General features: G+C 37.2%; 1 protein-coding gene across 1 annotated transcript; it reads left to right on the top strand.

Annotated features, from left to right (window-relative positions):
• Window positions 1-515: 515 nt before the first annotated feature.
• Window positions 516-10,977, top strand: FAM161A (FAM161 centrosomal protein A). Its single transcript, XM_085299158.1, has 6 exons — window positions 516-778; window positions 1,243-2,427; window positions 2,841-3,008; window positions 6,261-6,360; window positions 8,139-8,293; window positions 8,901-10,977. Exons 1-6 carry the CDS (start codon window positions 618-620, stop codon window positions 9,364-9,366), a joined length of 2,235 nt encoding a protein of 744 aa, XP_085155284.1. The 5' UTR covers window positions 516-617; the 3' UTR covers window positions 9,367-10,977.
• Window positions 10,978-11,698: the final 721 nt, after the last annotated feature.

Below are 11,698 nucleotides of genomic sequence, written 5' to 3'. Positions count from 1 at the left end.
AACTTCTGTATCTTCTTGAAGCTTTAAAAAATGTTTAAACATTTTTCAAACAAACTGCAAGCTGGCAAAACACTATTTAAAGTGAAAGTTATGCAGAATACTTCCCATTTCTACAATCCACTGTGAAATAATAGTAGAAACATTTATGCAAAAGATACCAAACTACTTACTACCAGAATACTTACAAAAATGAGAGGCAGAGAAGTTAGTTTGTTTAAAAAAATGTGGGTTTTTTAAGCTGCACGTAGTAATCAAGGAAAAATTACAGTACTTTAATAACTCCTTTTTATCTTATTTTCTGATATAATAATCTGATTACAGGGATAGACCATTAAGAAATTAACATGCTTTAGATAGAACCCTTAGGATATAAATTATTATTCCATATAACTTTGCATTCAAATTTATACATATGTTTCTCTATTTGATGTTACTGTATCATTCATTGGACTTAATCAGATTAAGTGGTAYTATGAACCTCGTTCTCCTTTCTTTTTGCAGTCAGAAAACTTCACAAAAATCTTTTCCAGGATAATTTTGATTTGGATTCAAAGACTGACAAAGAGCAGACCTTCTTCATAAATGGGAATTGTGACAAGTGGATAGACTTTTCCAAAATGTGCGATTCAAATCAAGAATATTACCTGAAGCTGGAAGAACTGAAGAATGCCCACTTGGAGACCATGGCGAAATTAGAAAGCATGTATCGGAATAAGCTACGCTTAAAAGGAGTACAATCCTTGGACAAGAAAGATGCTGCTTCTAATATACATTATAGGTATGTTTATTAATAATCTTCAGTTTGGTAGTGCCATTTATCTGAAGGCTCTAAAGTGCTTTGCAGACATCATAAGTATGGCAATTTTTTCTGAAGATGCAAATTACTCTCACCATTTCCTATAAGTAGGTAATCATAAAAAGTTATTTAAAATGCTTACTCACCTCACTAGTGAACTGTGAGATTTACAGGTGTGAGTGAGGGAGTGAAGTGGAGACCAAGCAACAGGTTTAGTAAAGCATGATGCCTTTCCTTAAGGAATGCTGATTTGTTCATAATCTAAATTTCTTTAAAACTATGACCTGATGTGAATGCGCCATGTTCTTTTTTCCTTTGCCTTGTCTCTTTCATCTTCCCCATTAGCTCTGTCCATTTTATTTTTATCACGACACTGGAAGTGGAAATCACTAGCTTTGCATCAGTATCTGTTGGACTTGACTCAAAACAATTTTTTCTTTTTACAGGTCAACCTGGCAGAAGAGCTCATACCAGCCTCTAAATTTGCACAGATCCTTTTCTGAGTCTGACTTAAATGATCCTGTAGGTTCAAGCATATCTGATGAGTCTGACAGAGAATTAGTATTTGAAGAAAATGATAGTGAAACTGGATCATCATCATTTGCTAAGCAACAGATTGAAAAAATGTGGGACGGGTTCTCTGTGGAAGTATATATCCCCCGCACCAAACACAGCTTACCAGGCTCACCAGCATTCAGAACGAYGAGGAAGAATCAGAAGGCATGGTCCCCCAAAGTTACTGTGCCCAAGCCTTTCCAGATGACTATTAGAGAAGCTAGGAAAAAAGACCAGAATGTCAAATCAAAGTCACAGCTTGAAATGGAAAAAAACTTACTGAAGAAGCAACTAGAGGAAGAAGCAGAGTGTCAGAAGAAGTTCCGAGCCAACCCAGTGCCAGCATCCGTCTTCCTTCCACTCTACCATGAAATTGTGGAACAAAACGAAGAACGCAGAAAATCTGTGAAAGAGAGAAGCAAACTTAGGCTTTTGGCTTCTCAGAAGCCATTTAAATTCATTGAAAGAGAGAAGCAAAAGAATGAAATTAGGAAAATGCAATTAAAAGACCYTTCTGCACCTGAAAAGAAAACAAAACTGTTCAAAGCAAAACCAGTTCCTAAATGTGTTTACAGTCCAGCTGTTAATGACAAGTTAAAGGAGGAAGAGCTWTACAGAGAAATAAGGATCAAAATGAGAGCTGAGGAGCTGCTACGTAATTCATCTCTACCCAGCAGCAGACTGGCTATTAAAGACATCAATAGAAAGAAGAAACACAAGTGCATTGAACCAAAGGAAACAGAACATAAACCCAAAATCAAATCAAACGTTCCAGATTTTGAAATACTACACCAAAAATTTCAGAAACAGCTCCTGCAACAAAAACAAGTGAAACATATTACAGTCTGTGAACCTTTTGATCTTCGTACTCCATATATTCCCTCAAACAAAGGGAAGATTTTGAAGGACATTCAAGAGGATGAAGAAAAATTGAAAGAAACACGCTGGCCATATGCCTCTCCGAGGTGTAAACCTCAAATGAGGCATTCTAGTGCAAATTCACTTCTCTTAGGATCTGGAGATTCTAAATCACCAAAAATCACGGAATCCACCAAAAGACGGCTACAAGCCATAAGGTGACCACTTAAGTGATGCACTGCATTTTGTAAATACTTAAAGAGTAGACATTTTTTGTACTTCTACATAGGTAGTTAATTCTTCTATGCAGTAAATATAGCAGCAATATAAGGACTTAATTATTATATAGGACTTTAATATATTAATAATTTAAATAAAGGACTTAATTAGTATTTATGACTTCTAAATAAACAGTAATGCATTTTTCTCAACATGTCCATAGGAAATGGACATAAGACTGCTGTTTCCTGGTATATACCTAAATCATTTAAAAGGCTTGTATCTTCCGCCCTTTAATTCCAACACTGTTTTCAACCCCCCTTTTCTCTTTTCAATTTTCTTTGCCAAAACTTCCTTTGAAGTCTTGCTCTTGATTTAAAATGAGTTCAGCCTAGTTTATTTTTCCACCCAGGAATTCACTTGAGGAAAAGAGAAAACTGGAAGAAGAACAAAAAAGGAACAGAACAAAGCAGAAACAAAGAGCGAAAAAACTGCAGAAAATTATAACAACCCGGGCTGAAGCCAATGACCCACATCAGAGCCTAGCTCAGATGTCTAAATCCAAATTAAAAACATTCAGGTATTTTGTTGCATTCTCCCAAATCCTGAACCCCTCATTGTAAGTTTTATGTTAAACTTACAATGTAAAATATAGCATAGTCTAAGTTTACATAATTACATATTTGATAAATTATACACTGTATAAGCAGCTAGTTTTTAAAAAAGGCCAAATTTAGTATTTCCACTGGAAAACTGTGCCCATTGTAATGATTTTAATCCATGTGTTTCACCTTATATAAGTCAGCTAACAAGTGACTCCTTTGTTTGCTAAATTGACATATCAACTAAAAAGGAAAATCAGTTTAAAAAAATCAAAAGGAAAAATGATAGCCTGGTTACATAACATCCTTGCACTACTGGATTGCTAGACGGTGGTACAACTTTTGCCCTATCATTCCTCATGCAATGAACACTTCACTTCTTTGTCCTGGTGGTTTCCCACTTAAAAGGAGCAAGTAGAGCAGTAATGTTACAACTTTAGCACATATATTAACAGCCAACCAGGACGCTGCTGGTGCTCAAGACGGATGAGATCCAAAGTTACCTTTAGTAGAAATACAAACATATGTTTTTAACTGATCGCGTAGTACATAGGAAAAAACAGCAGGGCCTTTTTAAAATGCGCTGTAGAGTAGCAGTCAACAGATAGATCAAGGTCTGAGGAAGCTGGAGCGAAGTCCAGAGCTGCTGCTTGACCTTGTGTATATGTCTARCTCAGCATTTCTGCTTTCCATTTCTATTCATCCTGGGAAAAACAGTCCTGTCTGAATGAACTGTTAGTGAGTTTCTTAAACAGTTGGGGTATGGTTGCAGTGCAGTACTGTTTTCTGTCTAAGGCATGGTTTCACGGAGGAGGTGAGAGAGGCACCAACAGTTCTGTCCCTGCTGTTTCAGGCTGGGCAGGTCTCTCGAGCAGAGTGGTAGGAATGATAGTGCACGCACCAGGCATGCCAGTAACAGTGCAAAATAATACCAGGGAAGCCTTGCAAGGTGACTGATTAGGAGATATGCCTGATTATAAGATTCGTAGCTTGTACTGGCAACTTTTAAGTTAACATACTAAATTTTAAGGAAAATATAGTTAAAATAGGAATAAACCCACAATTTTCCCAATGGACTTTTTTACACTCTGGCTGTAATAAGCAAATTTGCTGAAATATTGCAGCCCCTTCCGCCAGACAGTACTACATACTGTTTCACCACCAAACCTCGTAACGGTTGTTCACCACCAATGTTGCTCCACTGTGACCAGAAATAGAAAAAGCAGCACAAACAGAAGCACGCAGTCTCATGCACTAAAAGCACGAAGTGTAGTAGCCAAGCAGTGTAAGCGAGGGTGCTAGAACAAGCATTGCAATAAGCATTTTCCTTGGCTACGGAGGCAGTCCATGACTGGCCAGGACACCTTGAGATCACCAGGACACCTGCTACCTCCCCCAGAGGCAGCTGAAGCCAAAGCACAAGRAAGAAGCAGCAACAGTCTTAGAAGAAGCAAGGCTTAAAGCAGGGTCCTAGAGGTACATGAGAAGAGCAGGAGTCATTTCTAAGTATTTTGCCTGAGCCAGAGCTCTAGCACAGTAGTTTTGCAGCATGGCCAGCAGGTTCTGTCAATAGCAAGAACTTTATGATGCAAGTGGAAGCGCTTCTGGCTGCACAGGATCTCCTTGGGCAGATGATCTACTGACTAGGACAGATGCAGAAATGAATCYGAGTTACAGTAGCAAAGTGGAGATTTAATAGAGACAATAGGTGTGTTTGTAAGTTCAATTTGAGTTCATTCAGTAGCAAACTTCACCTCACCGTATTTAGCTTAAGCAGATTTTATGAGTATTGTAAAACACTCGTGCTTAATTCTTGTCTACACAYGTAATTATGCTACTACAAAGCAAGATTACTTCCCTAGTGCTGATGCATTAAGGCTAGTGTAAGTGCTTWACTTGATAGTGCTTATTTCAGCATAGCCTGGGTAATAAGGTGTATTAATAAAGTGCTCTTCTAACAGATAAGTGGGTTTGTAGAAAACCTTTGCAGAGAATGAGCAAATAACGATGAAGTTCACTCCTTCAAAAACAGTGAAAAACTACCTCAAAGCACTGCAAATACTGCAGAAATTCAGAAAATGGTAGAGAGGAGGGAGGAGATAGAAGGTATATAACATCACCTATTTACCTCCTCCCCCCCCCACACACACACACACTTGTACTTACCTTTAAATATCTTGACTTAGTAATGCTAGAGCTGGTCCAGCGCAGAGGCAACTTCAAACCAGTAGGATTTACTAAATGTGGCACAGCCCCGTGTAAACACAGCTGTGCTACTTACAGGGCCTGCCCAGCAGGACAGTCACTTCCAAGCAACACTTGAGCTAATTAGCAGCGAGCCCTGTGCTGCTCCGCGCAGCAGCGCTCAACACGGCCCTTCCTTCATTTCCCAGCACTCCAGCTTCCAGAAGATTTATTAGCTTAGGTGCAACCTGAGCTGGCTCCACGAGCCCCATGGGGCTTGAACAGAGGAACTGAGGCAATGAAGTAGCTCAAAATTTTAYGGTGCTATGGTAAAAACAAAAGCCTTAAAGGATCTAAACCAAGCCTGTCTAGTCAGGGACCTTGTCACACACAGCAGGACTACAACCCGTGCTACCTGCGTTACCTAGTGCTTGCTATGAGTAAAGGTATGATTTAAGCTGATGAGTCAACAGTTTAGTCATCCCACTGTATTGACTGGACCCCAGAAAAGCCAACTAGGAAAAAAAAATAGGGTACTATCATCCRGAATGCAGCCATTCCACTTGCAGGTCAGACTGCTGAAGTAGCAAATTAGTCTTCTCATTAAGTGCAACTTTAAGGTATTGGTTTTTGCTTTATATTAAATTATTTTCTTATAGTATATTCTGATTTTAGCAGCCCTTTCAAACTTTAGTTTTGTTTAGAATAACTGGGATTTCTGTCAAAGTATGAATTGAGTGTTTAAGGAAAATCTCAGTATCAGTTAAGAATCCAGATTCAGGAAGACTTATTTAACCTCATTAGCAAGGACCTCTCTCTGCAGATGCAAAGTGCCTAGTTAAGAGAGTTTTGTTCAGTACAACTGCTGTGAAAATGAGACAGTTTATCTCAGACTCTGTAACCAGCATAAAATAATTTATCCTTTGTGTATTTTTAAGTAGGACAATATTTAGTTTGTCACAAGCAATTAAACTTTCAGCTGTTGTAGGAAATTACTTCTTGTATTCTAAAGTAATAATCAGTATAATGTACTATATTTCTCTTAGGAATTATGAGAAGCAGAGAATGCAAGAGTATTTGCAAGAATTGCAAGAAATGGAAGAACGAGTAAACCAAAGGCCATTGCTTTTGGAAAGAGCCACTCAGGTTGTCTTGTATTACATCCTAATTTTATCGTCAAATGATGCCTAAGACATTTGTAGTGCTAGTCAAACTGCATTTGTAGTACTAGTCAAACATTTTTAGAATATAGTTGAAAAATATTTTTGAGAACAGTAATTGTCCATTTTAATCTCTATTGCCCTGTCTCTGTGTAAATATTGCTATTTCTTTTTACTATTTGTATTACTATTTGTGGCCAAGCATTCATGACTTGCTTGCACAGAGGACTGAGACGGCTCTTGTAAATCAGAGTTGCAAGGAATTATAACTCATCATCTTCCCCATTTGACCTGAGTCTGTTAATTTTTCCAATAGCTCTTTCTTGTTGTAAGCAACTTACAACAAAGATGAGAACATCATTTTTCGTATCTTTTTTGCTAAGTAATTTCATTCTTATCAAAATCTCACAGTAAGAGCTGGCAAAGAGTACCAATTTAAACCGAGAGGGCTTTGTTTGTGTGAAAGCTACAAATACAAATGTACTGAAATTAGAATGACTTTTATTGGCAGAGTTTTTTCAGTTATTTAAACTGTAGTATTTTCCTAATTTGCATCTCACCCTACAGATAAAATGCACCTAAGCAGCATAAAGACTTGTTTTTTTATGATGTATACCATGTACAAGTCTCTGATGCCCAAATGGAACTGAATGCTAATTAATCGTTTGCCCTGGCAAATGAATAATACTGTCAAGTGTGATGTTCAGAAAAAGTCATGATGGTCATTTATTCTTTTAATAAGCCAATATTGCAAACACTAGCATAAAAAAAAAAAAAAAAGGAGTTTTCTTTGCATGCCTTTGTCTTGAAGGGAAAACCCAATCATATCTGATTCAGTTATAATGTGAGTAGCTCTAAATACAACAAAAATTTACAGAAAAAAATGTGGGTGTTGCAACTTGGGAGAGAAGTTACAGATGAACTCAAGCATTCTTTGTGCCTACTATGAAGTTATATGTTTTTATATACATACACACACACACACATATATATATATGTAAATACACACACACACTGTATTCACACACACTCTCTCTGTATATAGGGCTCTGTGTGTGCACACATATACATACACACATGCTCTATTTTTCCCTYTCTGTTTCAGTACRACCATGCTGATAGTGCAGTTACTGACTGGATGCCAAAACTAGAGAGAAGTAGCAAGTCGTAGATCTGGTTCTCTGGTCTGTTCTGCGGACTTGGGTTTCCTGGTCTGCCTCTGCTTGCGGAGCAGGGCATGTAGATTGCAGGACAAGTCCACCTTACTCAAATCTTATTTACAGAAACAGAAKTTGCACCCTCAATTTTAGAGACAGAGATACAGATTGTGTGATTTCTCAAATAGTCATGTAAAGGGATGYATCAATACTGCTTTTTAGGGCAGTAGCTCTCAGTGAGGACAGAAAGAGATAGGAAAAAAGAGGGGTTAAGGGAGAAGCCCTATGAAGACTGCATCTGGTTTCTCATGTCTCTGCATCTTCCCTCTCCTCCCTCAGCAGCTACGTAAATACAGCTCTTCAATAGCCAGTGGGGGCAGGAAGCAAACTGGACACAAGCTAGTACAGTRAAGAAGGAAAATTCAGTATACAATTTTTGAGTATTGTTTTACCATTCTTACCTGCAGCAAATAATCACGTAACCTGTTAGATGCAATTGATTAAACAGAGCATTAGTATAATAAACAGAAGTATCAAAAGTCAAGCATTTAATTAATTTAGGTAATACTCAACCACTCTTTTTCTCCCTCCCCTCCCCCCCCCACAGAGAAATGCAAGAATAGCTGCAGAGAAGCATTATTCTAACACTCTGAGAGAACTTGGGATATGCACTGAGTTTGTGTCAAAGAAAGGGCAAACAACAAGCATGCTAGAACAGTCCAATGCTAAAGATTTTAAAACCTCTATTGACACCAAAAAAAGGTAGAGATTACCAAAGACTTTTTTTTTTTTTTGGTCATTGCATATCTAATAGTTAGAAAGTTATTTTTAATGTTTTTTTTCAGGAGATTAGTATTATTTCCCATATAATTGTCTAACTATAGGCAGTTAGTATTACTAATGTTAGCATTGCTATTTTTTTCCTGAATTAAATATTATTTGATAAAACAGAGGAGAGCACTGGATATATAATGTAATGAACTTCAAAGAAAAATGAAGAAGAAAAACAATTTTGTTTTTTTTTTAAACCAAAAATTCTAGCAGTTCTCTAGTCTTGTTTCATTCTGCATTACCTTTACTGAATTTTTTAAATATGCCTTTTCTTGAAAATATCTTTCAATTTTTTGATGTTATGATATAGAAGGAAACAGAAGTGGAAAAAATGGAAATATATGAGCAATGCCATTAGAAATACTTTCTAGCATAAAAATATCCTCTAGTGCCCCCTTTCCCTTTTCCTCTCCTAGTTTTACCCCAGTCTAGTCTAGCAGGATTTGTCCTAGCTTACATAAAAGTAGTATTCCTTTAAAACCTACTGGAAAAAATCTTACCTGAAAAAAGAAATCCTGCATACAAATTATCTTTTCAGACTCAGCAAGAATGAAGTCAAAGAAAATAAATTATCTGAGGAAGCAGCAGACAGCAGTCCCAGATCTGAGCAGTCCTACAAGGAGGAGCTGGAGGAGGAAGAGGAGAAAAGAAAAGCGGTCAGAGCCTTCACCCAGGACRACCACTCCAGTGAGGAGGAGGAGGAGGCAAGAGCCAGTCTTCGTGCTCATCAGCTTTGCCATGCAGGCGAGGCCGGTGCCAGCCCCGACTCTGACCAGTGCTGCAAAGAAGAGGAAGCAAAGATGGGCCGGCTGCTTGACTCCCACTGTGAGGAGGACAAGGATGAGGATGAGCATTTGGAAGGATCCAGCTCTCAGTCTGACCATAYTGGTGAGCAGGAAAAACAGGCTCAGTCTGATCCTGAGGCTCAGGGTGCCTTCAGATACGATGATGAGGAATATGAAAATGATTCAGAAGAGAAAACCAGTGATGATGAGGGTGACTGAAAGGAAGGCAGACAGGAAGGCTGGGGCTCAAAAACACGTTTTATTGCTAGCAGTGAAATAGATTACAAAGGAAAACATAGGTTTCTGCTGATGATGCAAAGTTAATTAAAAGTTCTTAACCTGCAGTCTTTCCAGGACAGAACTTGCATCTATTTTCCAATAAGAAAGATCAAGTTTTTCATTTCCATCAAGAAACTTCTTTGGTTACTTTTACATTTACCTTTTCTATTCTAGAGTTCCATGACATTAATATACCTCTGTTCATCAAATGAAGAGCAACCACTGTTGAAAATAATGTCTTGCATACTGTGGTAGTAAATAATGAGGTTTTAACATGTCCAGCTCTCTTTCCATATGCTGGCAAAACCAGAGGAGATGTTGATGGGGTAATTTGCCTCCCCACCTGAAACATTTCAGTACTTCTATGATCTATTCCAGTAATATCTTCTATTATAGTAATGAAGTGATGGGAGGAATTTTCTTTTAAGATCTCTTGAGTGTTATTGGCAGATTAGGGACAAGGAGGACAACTYCTTGTGTAGTCAGAAAAAATAACTTCACTTCCTCCCTCCACTTCCAATCCATGGGCTTTGGCTTCTGCCTGTTTAAATCAGATAAACTGGCTCAGTGATGGATCAGATGAGTGCGAGCATCAGAAAAGAACAGATTGCTGCTTTTCCAGAAAGCAAGCTGTTAGATCATCTAGACTATTTTGTCTAGCTCAAAATATTAACAATATCTCAGTTGCTAAGGGCTCTCCCTACACAACATAAATAAAATGTCCAGAATACTCTGAGAGGAGTCCCTTAATTAAACTTCCACAGAGCTTTTTAATGCTTAGAGATGAGTGAGGTAGAAGTCAGTAGGAATAGGACTTCGGAAGAAAGATACGTTATATGCTGCAGATTTTATATTAGTGTCTAACCAAGCTCCAAAATTGTTTTAATCTCTYTTTATTTTGAAGAGTTCTTCCTACAATCATGTAAAATAATTCTTTATAAGGTAATGATAAATACTGACATTAATCTTCAAATTTGTTTATTGAGACAGTAAACAGATACTGTTTACATCAGGATAAAAGTGCAACCAACAACTGTAACAACAAATGTAATTATTTGCATAAAAATAGGGAAGAGTTTTGCTTTTCTTCACATACTTGCTACTCAGAACTGCAGCTACCACACAACAAAAATGCAAATGGAGGCTTTTTTGGCCCTATCCCTAGCTTTCCTGCTAATCACATCATATTCAATATTAGGAGAGAAAATAAAAGAAAGTATCTACGTAGTAATAGATCACTATTAAGGATTTCAAACAAATTTTCTGGGCTTAGTAGGGAACAGAGCATTTGCTTGAGTGCTATCTGATCTTAATACATTTGAAAACCCTTCAAATAATCTCTGTGAGAGAAAACAAAATCCAGAACTCCTCTGCCTTCTTTCAAAAAGGACGGTTTACTAAAGAGACAAGTATCAGATATGTGTGACTATGAATGCAGTAACACATCGTTAGTATTGTGTTAGTATAAGTGTTGAACCTTTAAAGGTAGGGAATAATAACCATTACTAACAAAACCTAACATTTGTACTAGAAGAATAGAAGGGAGAAAATACAAGGATATCTTTTTTTTTTTTTTTTTTTTTTAAAAAAAAAAAAAGAGTCTTGAGAGAGAAGCTGAGGACCCATGCATAATTTAGATTGACTTTTCACTGTTCTTTTTACCATATTAACTTAATAAGGAACAGAATTAATGAGCACATAGATAAATATGATGTAACATTCTCATGAAATGAAGGGTAGACTAACCTGAAAACTAAGTAATTATTTGACCTCATTTTTGGTCAGCACAAGGATTTAAAATACAGACAAAACAGCAAGAAGCTTATAGGATGATGGCACTGAAATGAAGGTGACTATACTTAAAGAAAAAAAAAAATCAAATAACCCCAACATGAAAATCCAAATACACTTAAAAAGCTTTGGTGAATTACCAGGATGAAGAGTAATACCATAGAAGAGAAGACTAGAATAAGTCATACTTTTCTGTCAGCACTCAAGCCTATTGATGCAATTAACACAGAGACACAAGCCATTTGAATCTCAAAAGATTGTTTGGTTAGAAGCATTTTARGGGAAGAAGCTCATTAGAACAGTAACGATGAGTTATGCTTCCAGGGAGCATAACTAGCAGGAGGGAAATTAATAGGAACGTTTCTCTCAGATTATTTAATCTTCTGATTTTAATATGTTAATTAATGGCCAAAGCACAAAAGTAGAAACATGATCAAAAATTCTGCAAAGAAAATGACATATATCCAAAAAAGTATATCAT

Source organism: Rhea americana, unplaced genomic scaffold, assembly GCF_003343005.1.
Source record: "Rhea americana isolate MKP2758 unplaced genomic scaffold, rheAme1 scaffold_146, whole genome shotgun sequence".
Classification (NCBI taxonomy): Eukaryota; Metazoa; Chordata; class Aves; order Rheiformes; family Rheidae; genus Rhea; species Rhea americana.
The sequence above is the reverse complement of the archived record's forward strand: the minus strand, read 5'-3'. Positions and strand labels throughout refer to the sequence as shown.